General features: G+C 38.1%; 1 protein-coding gene across 5 annotated transcripts in view; it reads right to left on the bottom strand.

Annotated features, from left to right (window-relative positions):
• Positions 1-19457, bottom strand: part of FRY (FRY microtubule binding protein) — a 257840-nt gene that overhangs the window by 14457 nt on the left and 223926 nt on the right. For all 5 annotated transcript variants that reach the window (XM_075420163.1, XM_075420181.1, XM_075420190.1 and 2 more), the window contains 6 exons: positions 19007-19177; positions 12993-13193; positions 12295-12456; positions 8581-8744; positions 7206-7395; positions 1323-1472 (listed from right to left, as the gene is read on the bottom strand). In XM_075420163.1, the coding sequence (XP_075276278.1) occupies positions 1323-1472; positions 7206-7395; positions 8581-8744; positions 12295-12456; positions 12993-13193; positions 19007-19177 (1038 nt within the window). The remainder of the gene's footprint in view (positions 1-1322; positions 1473-7205; positions 7396-8580; positions 8745-12294; positions 12457-12992; positions 13194-19006; positions 19178-19457) is intronic.

Below are 19457 nucleotides of genomic sequence, written 5' to 3'. Positions count from 1 at the left end.
GCCATGGGCCGGGACACCTTCCACTAGACCAGGCTGATCAAAGCCCCATCAAACCCGGCCTTGAACACTTTCAGGGAGGGGGCACCAACAGTTTCTCTGGGCAACCTGTGCCAGTGCCTCACCACCCCCAGAGTAAAGATTTTCTTCTTTATACTTAATCTAAACCTAACCTCTTTTAGTTTAAAGCCATTACCCTTTGTCCTGTCACTACAGGCCCTTGTAAAAAGTCCCTCTCCAGCTTTCTTATAGGCCCCTTCAGGTACTGGAAGGCTGCTACAAGGTCTCCCCCCAGCCTTCTCCAGGCTGAACAGCCCCAATTCTCTCAGCCTGTCCTTGCAGGAGAGCTACTCCAGCCCTTGGATCATTTTTGTGTCCCTCCTCTGGTCCCACTCCAACAGGTTCATGTCTTTTCTGTGCTGGGGGCTCCAGAGCTGGATTCAGGACTCCACGTGGGGTCTCACCAGAGCGGAGTAGAGGGGCAGAATCACCTCCCTCGACCTGCTGGCCACACTTCTTTTGTCGGGAAAAAGCCCACAGCTGGCTTTCTGGGCTGTAAGCGCACATTGCTGGGTCATGTTTAGCTTCTTGTCAGCCAGCACCCCTAAGTCCTTCTCCTCAGAACTTGGGGATGTTGGTTGATGAGAAGCTCATTGAAACCATGTTCTGTGTTTAATAGCTTTGCAGAGGACTTCCCTAAAATAAAATACTCCACAAAGCTTAACTAGTTAATCTCCACAGCTCTCTGATGATGTAAGTAAGGCACAGCTCTTCCACGGCCACAGAAGTGGGCCCAAGATTACATTTTGCAAGTTCCCACCTCTACACTTCTGTATGAGGCCACACTGTCCTGATGCTGTTGGATAAACATGGGCCAGAATGAAAACAATGAGAAGGGCCATCTCATTCAATCCCTAATATACAATTTTTATCATCCAGCTCACATCACAGTTGAGTCAAATGAAACCACTGAACGTATTACCATCTTTCATACTGAAATATGTAAAAAATAGCTTCTCCTTTTCCATTTGTGGAGCCAACTGGGTCCAGTAGGCACCTGTTTTATACTGGGTTTTAGCACACAGGCTCAACACATCATAACTACTCTATGATTCTATGATTCCACGTTGCTCATCTTCCAGTACTTACCTAATAAAATAACAAGGAAAATTATTGGAAATATGGTTATGAACAAGAGATAAAAATTAGAGATCGGAGGTGAGTATGTTCTTGACATATTTGTTCGGGAGTTGCTCAAAAGTGAAACAGTCAGTAAAATAACACACTGCAATGCAGCACATGCTTTTTGAAAGGTATGTACTCACTGTTTCTGCATCTACAAAAAGGGTGGGACATTCTGAACATGATGTTAACATTTGAGAAGACCTCACAAACTTGGAGCCTATTCCTCGCAGGTTGTCTCCCAAATAACTAGCTGCATCACAGGTTAGGAAGCAGAATCTTTTCTGAATATTCTGGAAAGCAAAATATAGTTTATTACGTTCTTTACTCAAGTACAAGCTTCTTTCCTTTGTAAAGAAACGACACACTTTTTTTTCTTTGTACAGTAACATGTGCAAAAGAGACATCTCCCTGGGGAGAACTGAACGTCTGCTCAAGGATACTGAATAATAGTTACTTTGCTGAAGATAGTGTACAGTGGGGCAGCTGTGAAACTGATTACAGAATTCATAATAATCTACTACTGAAATACATTCTTTCTTGTAAAGATGATTCAATCTTTATAAAGCCTTTTACCCAGAGGTAGCATTTTTTCTTGGCTGTACAGTTAACAGAGTTGATCAGCACGTTATTTTTCTGCCCATTCCGGGCATTGTTTTGTTAGTATTCCATGTCAAGTGGCTAATCAGATAATATAATGGACATCCTTATGCCAAAGAGCAGCATGGAAAAATCAGAAAAAAACTTTTGTTTTCTACTGTGGGAAAAACCTTCCTACTAAAACTTTCCTGCTGCTTGGGAGGACTCCAGAAATACGCCATTGCATCCAGGAATTGTTCTTCTCAGAAGATTTTTTTGGGTGTTTTGAATCCTAAACCAGTCTAACCTTCCAGAAACATTCTAGTGCTGATACTTTATTTTCAGTGACTAGTATATAAAGCAAATAACAAACAAAAATAGTATATTAGTCTTGCAGGAACTGAAACAATGATATTGACAAATACACAGCAGGTTTCACTGCCAAGATATATCTCACTAAGGCCAACTGTGCAGCAGACAGGAGTAACATGAAAATATTTTGAAAAATAGAAGTATGGAACATTTTTATATGATTCAATCCACTTTACCATAGGCATTTCTCTGAGGAATGCAGGTTAGGACCTGTATGACCATAAGCATGCCTCACTGGAGAGAACTGCTTCCCAAATACCAATGTGGACAACAGACATACAAATAGCCTGTTACTGCTCCTACACTGGAGCACTGAAGTTAAGTACCTAAAAGCAGGTGAGCTGAATTCAGACTTTATTGCTAACAGAAGCTGTTGGATTGAATGATTTTTTTTTTTAAAAACGCTACATAAGCCCTTACACAGAAACAAAGCACTATACATGTCACTCAGCACATGGTTCAGATTCTCTGCTGCACCGAGTCTATAGCAAGGGGCTCTTGGTAATTACCACCAAACCAGGTAAATTATTATTTTTATGAGCAACCAGCAGAATCATCTGAATCATAGGGCTTGGTGACAGTTGGAGATTTATTATATGATGTCTTCTGAAAAGAAAAATTCAGTTGAAGTCTTAGTGAAATTGTTGCTGACAACTCTTCTGGCAAAGGAAAGAGATACAGATTTGATCCTAGCTAACAGAAAAGAACTAGCTGAGAATGTAAAAGTGGAAGGAAATTCAGAAAGACAGATTATGGAACAGAATCCAAGAGATGTTGGTTGAAAGGGACCTCTGAAGAACATCTGGTACAACCTTCAACTCGAAGTGGGACTATTTGCAACCCTAGATCAGGTGAGCCATGGTTTTGTCTAGCTGAGTCTTGAAAGCTCCAAGGTCACAGCTTCCTCAGGCTCTCTGTGTAACCTGTTTAGGTGCTGCAGTGCCCTCCTGGGGAAGAGTAATTGAGTTCACGAATCTGAGGCAGTGAAGGAGAGAGATAACGGAAATAATACAACTGACTTCAATGCATTCAGAAATTGCAGGAAGGAGCCCATTAGAAATAAGTTCATGGGGAAAGCAGATAATGAGAGGTGGCCATGCCTTTAGGGAAAAAAAAGAGGGCAGAAGCACATTCTATACCACTGAAAGACAGCAAATCTATTAAGACATACATCTGGCTAAATGACAAATATTTCACTCAGCCAAATACTCATGCAAAAAAGAACAACCGAATGTGAAACTGTGTTAAATTACTAATTTAGGTACCAAAATTAGCCTGGCAATGTAGGCACAATAATCAGAGAGGAAGATGCCAAACAAACTAGTAAGAGAAAGAGAGAATGTCAAGCAGTAAACTATAAATAATGAAGAGGAAGGCCAAGGAATCACAGTGGAGAGAAATAGCTACTCACAGATGGTACTGAAAAGACTGACAGGTTTAATGACTTCTTTTGCCTTATTAGTCCCACAAAGGGCATTGGTGTACAGGCAACAATGAAACATCAGTGAAAACTCAGGTGAGAACTCAGCCCTCACATCTTGCTAGTGAGGGCTTGGATATTTCTACATCTTTGCAGATCAGGGAAATTCATGCTATGATAGGTATAATACTGGCTAAAGAGGTCTAGGAGCCATAGCAAGTATCTTTGAGAACTCACAGAACACAGCGTGTTATAAAAAACTTGAGGAAAGTGCTTATCTCAAAAAAAATCAAGAGCAAGATAATTAAACATGAAGTTCGGAAAATGTGGGAACATAAAAGAGATGAATAATAGGCAGTACAGATTTGGTCAGAAGAAATCATATCAAACTATTTAATTTTCATGAAAGGTTAGAATTTTCTATTAGGAGGAGAACCAATTGATATGTCATATATGAATTCATTTACCGTCTTAGAAGTAAGACAGAGAAACCCAGTCAAGGTAACTAGGTGCAAAACCATATTCAGAAGTTAATTATCAGCAGCTCACTGTCCAGCTGGAAAGATAAATTGAGTAGGATTCCACTGGGGACTGTCTCAGGCTCTAATCACATCATTAATGAAAATACTGAATAATGGAATATGCAACATGCTTATTACATGCATGGATGATGATTGAGCTGCAGGGGCTGCAAACTCATTGGAAGCAAGGATTAGAATTCAGACTGATCTTGATAAACTGAGAAAGTGGTATAGGGAAAAGAAAGAAGGACAAAGTTGTACACCTGGGTTGAAACAATCCACAGAGCACATTCAGGATGGAGAATAACCAGGAAGGCAAAATCTTGTACAACAAGATCTGCATACTAGATTGGGTTACAAGTGGAAAACAATTAACTGTATTCTACTGTACAACAGCTAGCAGAGAGAAGTTTTTAAGCATGAATAGCTTCGATAAAACAGGTAATCCTCTTCTAGTCAGTGCTCGTAAGAACTTAGGCTGAAATACAGAAGCTGCTCTTGCTTTTCAAGTAATGCATAGACTAAACTGAAGAGAGCCCATAGCAACAGTGAGTTTAGAAAAAGTGACTTATGAGGAAGGTTGAAAGAACTGAGGTTAAATTAGAGAAGTTTGGGGTAGGTGAAGTCATGGTAATGGTCTTCAAATATACGCAGCAACTGCAAAGAAGAGAAGTACCACTGCATATAGAGCAAGAAGTCACGGGCATAAAACACAGAAGAGTGTTTTTCAAGCAATAAGGAGAGTTAAGCATTGGACTACATTGCCTAGGAACATTGTGAAGTTCCACCTTAGCCTAAAGGTTAAGAACAGTCTAGAGGAAAAAGTTAAAAAACATTTGACTGAAATGAAAGTTATAGTCGACCCTGTCCTGGGCAAGATAAGGAACATCAATTCTTCAGGTCTGTTCCAGCACACATCTGCTCATGCATTTTAACAGTTCTTGTTTATTTTATGTAAATAACTTCCTCAAAGCATTTCAGTTATGGCTTCATCAAAAGCTGACCAGTCAACTGTTCAGATTCAAGAAAACATATTCTTCCTTTACTGCTTCCCCTTTCAAATATTTATAAAAGCAACAATCAATCTACAGCTAACAGTCTTGAACAGTGTTTTAAAGTATTAAAATGTGAAACAGCAAGAGACTATCCTTTGGTATCTATGTATAATGCTTCACTAAATATATTTATTTTGCAATTACATGGACTATCAGTTCTACAATAAGTTATCATCTCGACTATGTCCTTCTAGGTGCAGATTACAGCAGCTTAAATCTTTCAAGCAAGGTCTGAATGCAGTATATATTTTATGAAATGGGACTACTGTAAATAGTAACATTAACCACCAGCATATTACAAATAGGTATATGCCTTCATATAGTTCCTGTGCTTTGTATCAATGTAAATATTAAAATATTCTCAGAACATTTTCTTCTTAACCTCAGACTTCCTATTCTGGGAAGAGGACTTTGCAGAATAAAAGGGCTTGATTGTGGAAACTACCTGCTAGCTCTCAAATCTACTTGTCTTGGAACTGGCTGGTCTGCTGGAAGACATTTGATTTGATGGAATATGAAGAGGCAGCCATAAAGGTAATCCAGAGATCTCTGAGCTATGACTCATTTACAGGAAAAGTACTTCAATACTTTCAGGAATTTTAAACAAGTTTAGTGTGTTGTGGGCAAACATCCAAGATACCATTAACTTGATGCAGACTGAAATGTAGGTGCCCTGGAAAATGCACTTCTTTCACTTCACCAAGTATTTAGCTGACAGGTTCCTCCAAACAAGGATTTTGTTTCACAGTTAAATATTTTGGCAGTACTTTGCATTGCAAGCCTAGCACATACTGGGCTTGTTTCTGAAACTTCTTGTTGGTGAGGGTCGAGAGACTTTTAAGTTAGGGGATGAGTAGCAAAGTTTGATGGTGCAAATACAATATAATTCCAGATAAGCTGAGATCTTGTAAAGAAATCTGGGAAAATAATACTTCTATGCTTTAATCCTGAAAAGGAGAATAAAGCAATTCTATAAACTAAAAATACGGCTGTGACTCCAGCTAGAAAATTCTGGTTTGTTGATACTATTAATATCTTTAATTTTTTTTTAGTACTGTTATTCAGGCTTTGCTGTTATTGAAAACTTTTTGAAAGCAGTATAGTATCTTTCTCCTCCAGTATGAACCAAAGAAATTCAGTAGTCTATCTTTTGAATATAGGGCAAGCACAACAGCAGTGTAGTGCATTACACAATATTATTTCTTTAGTTTTCAGAAGTGTGACACCAGTTGCTTTTGACCTCTTCAAACAGAACAAAAAGGACAAATAACTCTCAGAACACTTGAACGGGGACATTAACCTCTAGGACTGAAATAATGGCAGAAAAGCTGAAATACACATCATGAAGAAACACATGACTAATTTTCAAAGTTGAACTGTCATGCACTCGTCAGCACTGTTTTTTTCCTTCCAAATGGTTATTTATCAGTGTTATCTCATATAAAGCAGGAGAAACAATTTTAAAAGGCTTTAAAACTAATTATGGGTAAAACCAGACAGTCATTCCTTATAACAGCTTGTACATCTGGCTCTCTTTTCTTCTATCTTTTTGCAACATTCTTATCTTTGCGAGCACACAGTTTTAGAAAGGAGAAATGTATTTTTAGTCTTCAGACTCAATCTCTGGAATTTATGTCATGTGATGGCAGATGGATATTTCTATTCAGCTTATTAGGTATAGAATATTTTAATAATGTTCACATTTACATGAGCATGGTCAGATTTCAACAGTTTGAGATGAAAGAACAGATTAACAATAGTTTCAGAGGAAAAGGCTATTTCCTTTCTTTTGTAGATATTGTTTCAGGCTGTTTGTAAAGTACTGAAGAAAAATACTATTTGAAGTGGTTTCACATTTTATAATGTTATTTCCCAACCCGCAAGTATCAGATACATACTGACAAAACTGGTTCTAGAAGACAGTTCTGCATGAAAATCTGGTATGGCAATTCTGCAGCATGCAAAATTGCAGCAGTTATACACCTAGTAGTTCATTACTGGTTCTGCTGTCAAGAACCATCCTCATAGCCACACACAACCTAAACATTTTGATTTTGTATCTTCAACATATTTTCTTACCTTAAACAGGGAAGAGAACACATGAAATGTATAAACTGCACAAGAACCATCAGAGTCGCACATGAGCTGGTTGATATGACTACGCCAGGCTTCTTCTGCATCATCACATGCTGCTGGCTGAAATGCAGCAAGGATGGCAGAAAAAAATGGTGAGGGAGGAGGGGAGGCATTTCGATCCACTTCTCCAAAACTGCAGGAGAAAAAAAAAAGTGATAAAAGGAGAATACCAAGAAAGTGGCAGATAAAATCACAGGACCAATTACAGCACCTTTCTAAAAATATTCATGAAACCTCAAATTACTTTTGAAGATTGGCAAGATGTTGGCTACAATAAGAAATCCCTCCAGTTCAGAATCCCTGTCTTCAGGCTATTATCATCTATCTTCCTCCATGCCAGAATACTTGAATTGTTTTATTGTACCATTGTTTGGAGGAAGAAGGCTGAAACTTCACAGGATAGAGCCCATGAAGAAAAACTCCTCTTCAAGGAGAACTTGGTTATAATAATGTCTAGCAAAAGTACTGCAAAGAATCTCAGCGTGTACAAACATTATATGTATGACTTGTCTGGTTTCCGCCCAGTGGACTGGAGAAGATCCATCCCTTCTCCACGCTGTTCCTAGGACAGAGTATTTTTCTGGTACTCCATGGTCAGTGGAAGAGGCTGACTACCATTTTTAAAAGCTATTAAGCTACTCGATCTTGTGTATTATCCTTTGGGATGGAGAAATACTTCCTACGGCTCTCAAGAACAGGAACTGTGATTTGGAAACATGTGGCACACAGACAGAGAGCGAGCTTCTCTATATATCCTCATTCCTTTCCTTTCTTCCATAAATACAGGCTAACTGCAGTCTAACTCAGCATCCAAAATCTGAAAGAGCTCCATAAGGCATGGAAAAATCTTGATGTCTTGTTGCAGCATATACTGGAATCCAGCCATGCTCACCAGCAGCCTCAAGAGTATGCAGATGGGATTTTTAACAATATTGTGACTGCCTTATGACCCATAAGAAGTCAGAAGGATGACTACATGGCCAATCTGTTGAACAGCTAACTAAGCAGTATTTCCACTACTGCAAATCTTTAAAAATATTTTTTTCTTTTTTTAAGTAAATATAATACATATATAATGACTAACTGCATATATGTATGTAGAAACCATACCTTGTTTTCCTAGAAGGAAAATCTTCAGGTTTTTTTGAGTTTTGTGATAATTATGCAGGTAATTAGGGCATTGTCTTTTCACTGCTCTAAACTCCTGATAATTTTATAAGTCCTGTGGCCAAGACAGCCATTCCATTAACTAACACCTTGTTACCACTTTGTTGTACAGTGTAAAAGAACTTTCATGAATGATAGCATATACAATTACCTAGCAAGAGCAAATTGCTCCAGCCTGTCAACCTTTTCTTCAGTCTCTGTCATATCCAGACTAAGGCTATCACTGCATTCAAACACTCCAGGGAGTTCATTTGTAGATCCCGAGAGGTCATCCTCATGGACTGCTGTATCTTGTTCTTCATGTACAGCTTCAGCCTAGGAGAGTGAATGATGATGTCTTAGAAAACAGCAAATTAGTAAGTTCATTCCACTAATGAATAGAAAGCATTTAATGAAAAAATCCACCTGACAACATGTTAAATTGCACAGATATAAAGCCACAGATTGTAAATGACATGAATCAAATTACACTTCTTCAAAAATACTGTGTTTGTTTAACTTGCTGTCTTGGATCAATACTATTTTTAAGGCATTTCTTCAACTCAGTTTGTCTAGCAAAGAATTTCAGATTTCATTGCATTTGGCAACACAGCAGTGAAGTATTTTTTCAAGAAAAACAATAGGGTCCTTGGTACTGTCAGGCTGTCCTTGTCACTTATCACTTTATAGTGTCCGTGAGTGTATTAAAGCCTCTCAAAATATATTGAAAACAATCACTGTCTGGAAGATTATATGCGTGTTTAGAATTGAGAATTATTTTTCATATGTTATTTACATAATCACTTCCATTCAAGAGGAATCCAAAGCATTCTACAGGCCATTAAAAAGACTATACTTCTATCACTTCCTTCCTTTTTCATCCATTAGCACCTAAAGGGCTTGATTTCTTTTTGAAACTTTCCAATCTCTCTTGCACTTTTAGTCTGAATAAATTTTGTTTCAGTTTTTAGCTTTTGCCTTTTGTCCGCGTCATCCAAAGCATCTCTGCAAAGCAGTTGCCGTAGGGATGACTGCAGTGTGTAGCTCAAACTCTGTCTCTTCTCTTTGGAGTTTCTCATCAGGTGTGTGTTTGTGCACACATGCATATGCACAGTACATTTGTGTGTTGGGAGCTGGTAGGAAGGGAAGTCCGTGCCAAATGGAATTAAAAGAGAAGAGTGTCTCTTTGCAGGTTACCAGGCCTGCTTGCATCCTACAGATGGATTCTGGGGATTCACATTTCTAAAAGTTAAACAAGACTTGTATCAGAAAGGACAGGATCAGAAACTAAGCAGGAGAAAGCTTTTTTGGTTTGTTCTGTTTTCTAAGTGGAAGGGATAGGAATATTGCTGAGTCCAGGGTGGACGAAATGAACGAGAGCACAAATGATCTTGAAAAGAGAAATGAAAGCTATATGGTTGAATTACCAGAACAGGAGTGAGAGCAGTTGGCAAGAAGCATAAACGTTTCATGCTTCTTCAAGAAGTAGTTAGTATTGACCACTTCCAAATACGAACTATTAGCTTGAATTCTAGAACCATTGGCTTGTTCATTGCAATGATGGTGTTTGTGTGAGGAAAACGCATTTTGATGGGATAGGGTAAAGGAGGAAGAAAGAGGATGCAAACACCTCCCACCCACTGGAGTCCAACGCGATGCCCAAAAAGCAAAATAAAACAGTGGACTCCAAATATTCATGCAGGATTGCAGTACAGTTCCAGAAATTGGTGAGTTTAGATAACTCGAAAAATACATAAAATAGCATCATCTGCATCTTTGTATCCCTCACATCATCATCCATCACTGCCTTCTAATCACTTATAAATACTATCTTTTGATCATTATCTTTATTAGCAAATAAGTTTAACTAATTTTGTGCCTTTAACAATAATACCTGGATTTTGGCACTGAAACATTTGAGAAGAGGCCTAGTTAACCAGTCTGTGGCTCTTATTCGCTGCATCTATTTAAAAGCTGAGGAGATATTTTTGGTTTTGCTTATGAAGCAACAATTAAACATTTTTGTACAGCACTAAAGAAGCAACAAAAAGTCTCCTCTGCATTGCTGACATACCATCGGCTCTCTGAAAGAACTCAGAGGAAAAGAGAAACAGGAAAGAGCTCAGATTTTGTGTTGTCAAATTAATTAAAAATTATTTAGGTGCAAGTTCAAGTTTTCTGACTAAAAACTGGATGACTTCTTTAAAATAAATATAAACCCAGGCATTTTAACTTTGTTTATAGTGACTCCAAATTGTTTTGAGTGAAAATACAGAAGTATACATACTAGAAGAAAATAACTTTCAAGCAAAAAAACACTAAGCAGGCATTATATGTAAAGTTTATCAAATCAAACGTCTTTGTAACACTGTCAAATCCCTGTCAACTGGGGTTATGTATTTCAACGATATCAAACCTGTCTCAGAACTAGCTGAATTTGCCTGTCAGTCCTACAAGGAACTGCTGTGATTTTATATTCTTCACTTATTTATGCTGGTGCATGGGTATTGGGACACTAAAGAAATTTTCACAGTAAGGGTTCTAAAACCCCAGGCATGTATGAAACTCATGAACTGTGAGTCTTAATGTGTGTACCAATAGCTGCAGCAGCTGGACGCGTGACATTAGCCACAGTCACCACCTGCAAACGTATCTGTTCTGACTGCAGCTTCCTGAACTGAAATTCTGCCAACTTCTCCTGCTTATGGTTGTTATGTGGTAACTTGTCTCCCAGCAGTTGTTTTCACAAATGATAATGAGTTTACCTTTTCCACAACCTTCATTTTGAGAGGTTCCCCTCCTTTCCTATCCTTACCCACATTTCCCTCCTCCAGTTGTTTCTTCCTCCTGGGGAGGTTTCTGACACAAACAATTTGTTCAATATTCAGCACAATTCCAACCTCATTTTCTATGATCTCTTCAATAGACGTTTCCATTACTTCTGTTATATGCAGTGCTAGCAGTACTGTATCAATTTTTGCGTGGCTGCATGTGGAAAGGACCAAGGGCAAGAACTGGAATGAAAGCCGATGATTACACAAGACATATTCTTCCCCTGCCCCATTCTCTTACACTGCCCATTCTGCGGAAGTCACCCAATTTAGAAATGACAGAGAAAGCTTTAATCGTTAAGGCACCAGTGTCATAAAGCCACTAACCCACACACACCCCTCCACCCCAGATTATATTTCTGGAGAGACACTGAGAGGAGTAGGTTCACTTGATCTCCCACAAACAAGTTATTATCACACAGAAAATTACAGAAACCATCCCCACATTGATAATCATTTACCAACCTTACTTTGTGTTAATCTTCTGATACAACTGTCTGAAATAAAACTGTGCTGAATGTGGTTGTTGTATGTTTGCAAATCCTGCCTCCCCACCCCCCCAAGATGGCTTAATATTGCAGTCATGAATTTAAAATTTTTGAGTGTCTGCCAAAAGGCAAGAACTGAATCCAGTGCACACAACTGTACAATAGGTTCCCACATACAAAAAAATCTCAGAGAATACACGTGTTCACCCACCACATGAGTTGGCATATCATTCTTTTAAATCAGCATGAAGAACAAAAGAATATTCCCTTAGGGTTGTAACTTGTAGCCAGTTCATGAATTTGTCTTCCAATGAGCTTGTAGTATCTTGGTGCATATGTAGGGCAATATACTTAAGAAACAATAAATTCTTCAATGAAGAAAGCAGAAGGGAAAGGGTATGAATGTGCAGGACCGCATGAATGTATTGTACTATACCATTAGCTACAGGAAGTCAGAATGTACTTGCTTTCACAGATCAAACCCTTCATGAAAGTGTAAGTAAAATAAACTTGTAAAAGTGTCATGTAAAACAGCCCAGTCAGAAAAGAAAGTAAAAATGTATTCACCTTGGATCCTTCAGACACTTGGAGATTATTCATTTCAGGCAAAGACACGTCAAAGCTGGCTGTTCCTATATTAAAATGATGAGGGTCTGCTGAGGTTGTGTCACATGATGTAGAGAGTGAGTCAATATGATTTGTATCCTCAGATGGGGAAAGAGTTATAATCTGTTTAAAAGACAACAAAAGCACAGAAGAACCGAGTATAATCTACCCCAGCACACACTGCTTTTACGAACATGCAAAGAAGGCATTGTCTTAAAGGGCAGTGGCAGTGGCTCTAAATTTGTACATGCAGACATATTATAAGCCTTTCAATGTTTCTAGCATAAAAATTGTATGCAAACATCCCAGAAGTGAACAATTAAAACCTGACACAGTTTACCAAACGGGAGTTTTGTCCTATTTAAGTATCGGATACGTCAGAAAGATTTACTACTGGCCGTTTGTGCAAAATTGTCACATAGTAACCTGTGGAAAAAAGGGCAAATAGTTGTATCTGACACTTCCTGTGTTTCAAACTTTGCATTAAAATTCCTGTTTACCTTTGCAAATAAGCAAAAATCATCAGCAACAAAACACCGCTTTGAGTGCCACCCCCCAATCTGAGCTGATTAGATTGCACCTGGGCAAGAGGAAATTAAAGCCCAGCTTATTTAAAAACACAACCCTATCTATTCTTAAATTGCAAGTTTGCAACTTACTAGGTCTGAGTTCTCCAAGATTTGGCTGGTGGTCAGGTCCTCCTCCTCTGATGACTCATCGGAGTCCTCTCGGTTCATTTTGTTGAGGCTGGGCGTGCTTCCTGAGAGCTGGCTCTCCTCCAGCAGCTGCATGTCACACTTGTCCAGGCTATCCAGGGACCGCCTGCGGACTCCCCAGTTGAAGTTGTCCATGCTCTCCCCCTGAAATCAGATATAGGGTTAGCTTCTTTGATTTGAAACTCATCAGACACAAAACACTAATCATTAGATCAAAGTTAGCTCAAGAAATATTTTAATGTAAAAATATAATACACACTTCCTACAAACATTATTTTGTTAAGCAACAATGTAACAACAGCATTTAAAATTTCCAGCATTTCACCTGGAGACGAGAGCAGAAGCATGGAAATGACAATTAAATGAAGAGTCATTCTTTACTGTATTAGATGTTTTTCATGCATTTGCCAATTTAAGAATTCGTTTTTGTAAGTCCACATATACACACACCTCAATACCAGCAGAGCAATGACAGGCAAAAGAAAAGTTTGGAAGCAATTTTAAAGGATTTTTCGATGATGTTTAAAAATATTAGGAGCATAGTTCATAGCAATGGTTCAATTGTGAAACACATGTTAAAGATTTTAGATTCTTTTCATTACACACATAACCATAATGATGAGTTAAAGTAGATTTGAATGAACCCTTCATTTAGCACGCAAAACGTAATAGCTAAAGCAGCACACCTTCTACAACTTTCTTTCTAGGCCCATATAGCTTATTTTTGTAACTTGCATTTATCTGAATTATTTGAAACTATACTCTGAGAATAACCTGATTAGTACTGACTGAGATTTCACTTCTTAAACAGAAAATCAAGCAAATTGCATAACTATTTGTTAGGCTGGTGAAGTGATACAAAGATCAATTGATTTCTTTTGTGTATAAAAATGACAGTTAGTTTTCCACCATTTTTCAACTTGTTTTGTTTCTGTATTTTCCAGTGGACTGCATCATTTCCCTGATTGTGCTAATTCTCTTGCTCCCTTCTTCACGTCTAGCCAGGTTCCTCTCTGGCAAGTGGAGGAGCATGTCCACAACTGGTCCCATCATGGACATGCAGAGGCCAAAGGGGCCTTACACAGCGATGGAGGGTCTACCCCAAATTATCCAGCTGCAGTTCTGGGTACTTTATTTGGGTGAAAGCCCTTAACCTTACATAGACATGGGAAGGAAATTTACAGAGAAAAGAAATGTCTGTTTTGAAAATTCAGGACCGACTGTTTAAAACAAGACTCTGCAAGATGCAACACTCTTAAACAAGTAAACCAACTGCTGAAAATTCAAGTTGACAGTAATCTTTTAAAGATGAAACCACTGAATTTGACAAAAATATAGTTCTGCCTAGAACAATCACAAAATTTAGTAAATATTTCTGGAAGGAGTATATCGGATTATGGAAGGAGTATATCGTGGGCTCATGCAGATTAAAATTATGTGCAGTCATAGAGAAAGAGGTCTCAGTTCAGTAGGGTCTTTAGGCAGATTTATAATTTTAAACACTTGAGTAATCCCCATTCCGGACTACTCAGAGATTTACTGAATGGGGACCAACTGCATACAGTGCCAATTAATTCAGCTGCAACCTTACCTGCTTAACAATCAAGAAACTTGCACAAATAGATCCTACTTTGCGTCATTGCCCTTTAATGCAATGGACTTTGGAATATGATTGGAAAGAGGTAATGTTCATTTTCATGACACTAAGCTCACCGTTCATAAACAAATACAAGTTAAAAAAAAGTATTTTTAGGAAAAAGACAATCTGGGAATGCAAAAGCACCAACCCACAAGAACATGTATAACTAAGGAATGCACTATATTCAAAAGCAAATGAAGGTGAAAGTGTTATGAAGTTCAATACATTATTGGAAGAACTCTGTGTTTTCATCCTGGGACTAGGATCATGTAGTGGTTTTGTGCAGGTAGAGAACGGAACACATCTAAGAAACTCGGTCTCTTTGTATCTTAAAAATGACTGTGCAGTTCCCTACTACTTATTTTAACAAATTCTTTGGCAATCCATCCTTGCCCATAAAGGCTGGAGCACACATGCAGCAATGAGATATCCTCCACAAACACATCAGCTACTGAACTAACATATGACAAAATGACAAAAATAAGCAAGCAAGCAAAGGTGACCCTCATCACGTGCTGATCCTCATGATGCCTAGTAGAGCTATCAGTGAACTTTGCAGCCTATGTCTGTGGGAACATTTCTTGTTGTAGTTTTATTTTGCAATGTCTTACAAGAAGGAAGCCAGCCAAAAGAAGAGAATTGAAAAGGGACACTTCTGGGCCATGCAATTAGAAGGGGGGTTAGTGAATTAAAGCTGAGGGAGAAGGGCAAGAGAGATGAAACAGAGTGTAACCCAAATACTCACAGCATTTGGGTTAGCGTAAGTTTGCTACAGGAGCACCCAGACTCATACGGAATTTAAACAAGAGGTCAACACATGTCTGCAAAGATGGAGTTGTTTTTACAGTCTGTTAAGCAGTCTTTCTTTCACAGTTAACAAGAAGGAGGGAAGATGTATTTGAGAGGCTGTTCATTTTTATCTACAGGAGGAGCAAAGCTATCTCCTATCCGAAAAGCCACCTGCAGCAGACATCAGTTCAAAATAAAGCAGTCACATATTATAACCGGGTCTGGCCAGCAATGAGCAGATACCACATATGACTTCCCACAGTCACCACCCTCTGGTAAAGGAGCAGACGTGCCCTCGCAGACACTTTAAACATTACCACAACCCAGGGGAAAGGGAAGACGCAGAAAGGGCAGTAAAAAGGGAAGGAGCTCTATGTGGTGGAGAGCAGCATAGCTCCTCCATAAAGCCGGGAAGAATCATGCAAAACTTCTTTCACACAGGTCTCTACCTTACTGTATTGACAACGTATGCAAAGTTAATGGAGTCACACAAATATTGTAGGATATAGGCAAAAGTGTTGTGGAACTGCATAGTAAGGCACTGTTTCCACATGTTCATATCTTTTAGAGCACAGGCATTTTCAGACAAAGATTTGGGGGCTGTGTTTGCATAATAACTGATGTACAAACTAGCAGAAACAAATATGCAAAATACTGCTGTTGCTGATTTTTGTATCATTTGTACAATTCATTACAATTCTTTATCATTTCAGTTCTCTCTGTACATCGATAAACTGCAAGTTTAGGTCCAAAACTGGCAACAACTGATGTGCCTTTTCAGCTGTCTTCACAGGGTAAATGAGTTCAGCAGAATTGGTAGGAGTATACAGCCGAACTAAATTAAGCTGTATGTATTAATTAAGTTATTTAATTAAATTCAGGCTGGCAGGCAATGATGTAAACTTTTGGAAGAGGTCTCTGGTAACAGCTTTAGCAAGATGCTAACAGGAGCCAATGTACCACAAGTGAAAAGCTGGAAATTATACATAATTTCCCCATGGAAACAAATAGCCCAAACTTTACTATATCATAAATAATGAAGTTCTTCTTTTGTTTCTACATAATACTTATGCACAAATACACTAAAAGGAGAAAAGGCTCAATTTGAAAAATGCTGATACTAGAATTAAGATATTTTAAAATTTGTGAAGACTGTTGAACATGTCAAAAACAAACTTAAAATGAAACAGAGTATTTGAAAAAGACCTCAACAAAGTTTCTACTACAAGAAAAAATTAAGCACCTGTCAGAAGTGCAAGCACACGCACACCCACCCAGCCACGCACACTCTGAAAAGGGGGAGGGCAACAACAAAACTACGATGTTATTCTATGATACGAGTTTGCAAGAAGGCATAACATATACTGGCATATCTGAGTTCAAGTAGCATTCTTACCTGAAGTTCCTGGGTAGCACATATAACAGATAGAAAAACAAATAGAAAGAATCTATGTAAAATTACTGTATTAAAGACATCATAGACAAACATCTGCCTACAATTGTAACTAATATTATCACAGAAACTTCAACTCTTCAGCCTATCTTTTAAGTTTGAAAATAATCATTACTTGCTTTCACATCTGTATGAAATTTCAAACACGAACATCTTGTGGTATGGGGATAACACAAGCATCACTGGTCTGTTTAAACCCTGAGGTTTTTTTTGGAAAGACTATTTGTGCTCTTGCTAGCTTAAGTTTTCTAACACTGTTTCATTCATGTTTATGAATATATCAAATTCAGACCTGATGTAAATGATACAGTTTCAACTCAGTCATTAGAGATGTAGCCTCTTACACCAGCTCTTAACTGGGCTAAAGTATCTATTTATTTAATAAGTCAGTCTGGACTAAACCCTGGAATGCAAGGTCTCAGATCCATGGCAATTTGAAAACTGTACTAAGTAAAAGACTACATTTTTAATTTTGCTTCACATAAAACTAGAGAAGCTTAGTATCTGTTCCACAACCAACTTAAGACCATTAGTATGTAGATTAATTTAGGCCTCAGTGTTGAAGTTAGCCACATGTATAAAACAAATTTTTGCAGGGTCACAGTCCATGAAGGTAAACTCAGTTTGATAGGAATTGTTCTGCACAATTATATATAATCTGTATATGGTTTTAACTGGTGAAGAGAAAGAAGAAATTCCTGAATTTCACTGGAAAAAAAATTACCATCTGATATCTAGTCAAAATTGCAGTCCCAAGTCCTTGTAATATCTTGAAAGCATTTAAGACAGAAATGATTGCAGCCGGTATACTTTTCAGCAAACAACCTGCCGTTGCTGTTTTATGATTTATCATTGTATGGAACATTAAAGCTCCTTCATAATATTTGGTTAATGTGTTTTCAACCATTAATGCCAACTGCTTTGTTTTGTTTGTTTGTTTGTTGTTGGCAAAGTCATGGGCAGATGTGAGCCAAAATTACTATACTTGATACAGAGATTCCTGACTTGGAAAATAAGGACTCTGTGATGTCTCTTTCCATTCCTTCATCTTTTCTCTTCATTGGAAAAAAAATTAAAATTCACATGTACATGAGTTCACACCTGATGCATCTGTTTACCTTCAAATGATTTTACTACTGTAATTCAGCTAGGGAGAAAACTGATTATTTCTTCTTGTACACATGTTCTTCTCAGGGGTAAGCGCAATGCCTGAGAGAATTCATGTTAAAATTGAGTCCTGATTATGACAAGACAATTTGTTAAACTGTAGGTTTGCTGAACATATGCACCTTAAGTACTTCAAAACAGCTAACAGCTTCTGAACATTTAAATAGCAACAAAATCTTTTGGCTTGTTTGCCAATGGATATTCATTTTCGGCTCTTCTCACCCAAACAGAAAGAAATACTCCAAGTTTGATATAAGCAAGGTTAAAGGTGTAGCCCACAAAATTCAGCATTTCTTCAACTTTCTCCCTTCAGCAGTTTCAGCTCAAGGTAAGCTGACAAGCTTCATCTGTCAAGACTTGATCTGGGCCCTCAGGGTTCTGTTTCGCTCCTGCACGAAATGATGAAATCCCAGACACCTAAGCAGAGTGGAAGGTACATTTCTCTGAGCGTTAGTGATTTCATCAGCAGTTGCAGGAGAAACAACAGCTCAAAGGCTTGAATTCATGTTTTGGAAGGTTACTCTTGGGCCAACAGATTTGGAGCAATTTCATTTTATGAGTTTTTAATCGGCAAATATATTTTTGTTAACAATTTAGATCCTTAAAAATTGTATTTAAAATAAATCCACTTAAAAATAAATTCACTGAAAAGGTACTAGAACAAAGGCTTTATCCTCCAGTAACAGTTTTGCAGTGTTTCCAAAAGTAGATTCGGAAACAAAGGGTGTGGTAGCCTCTTACTGTTATGCTACTGAAAGAAACAGTAAGTGAACATTATAAACAATCTGAACTCAAAACTAAGTTTACAGTAGAGTTAAAGCTTTATATTACAAGAAGAGTATAGTGTTTAGTAGAAAGAATATCAAACTGTTTTAATAAAAAAGCTGTTTCAGAGAAAATATACTGTACCTCCCCATCTTCCAGCTCAACGTCTAGGAAATCAAAGTCCCTAAAGACTCTGAATTGTTGTTCACTGTTTGAATCATCCATGTTCTCCTGCTCCCTTGTTCCGTCTTCAGAAGACACCAGGCTTGTCTGGTGCTCAATCAGGTCCAAATCACCACAGGAAGAAAAAATTACCTACAATTCAAAGGATTTCTCTTGTAACAAACTGTTTCCTCTGGTTGTTTCTTCCTAAAAGCTGTAATTGGTTATTTGGACGACTGTATTTCCAGTACACACCTAATTCCTTCACCGAGTATTTTTAGAACACTCTTTATTATTTATGTTGGACAGGTGCCTTCAGATTAAACTTGTACAAAGAAACAACTTCATGCTGCAGGAACACATCCAAGAATATTGCAGCTACCTCCTAATGGCTGCAGATTGATGTTGCCTGGATGTTTGCATGCATTTATAG

This window comes from Opisthocomus hoazin, chromosome 1, assembly GCF_030867145.1.
Source record: "Opisthocomus hoazin isolate bOpiHoa1 chromosome 1, bOpiHoa1.hap1, whole genome shotgun sequence".
Classification (NCBI taxonomy): domain Eukaryota; kingdom Metazoa; phylum Chordata; class Aves; order Opisthocomiformes; family Opisthocomidae; genus Opisthocomus; species Opisthocomus hoazin.
Note: the sequence above shows the minus strand (reverse complement) of the source record. Positions and strands in the feature narration are given on the sequence as shown.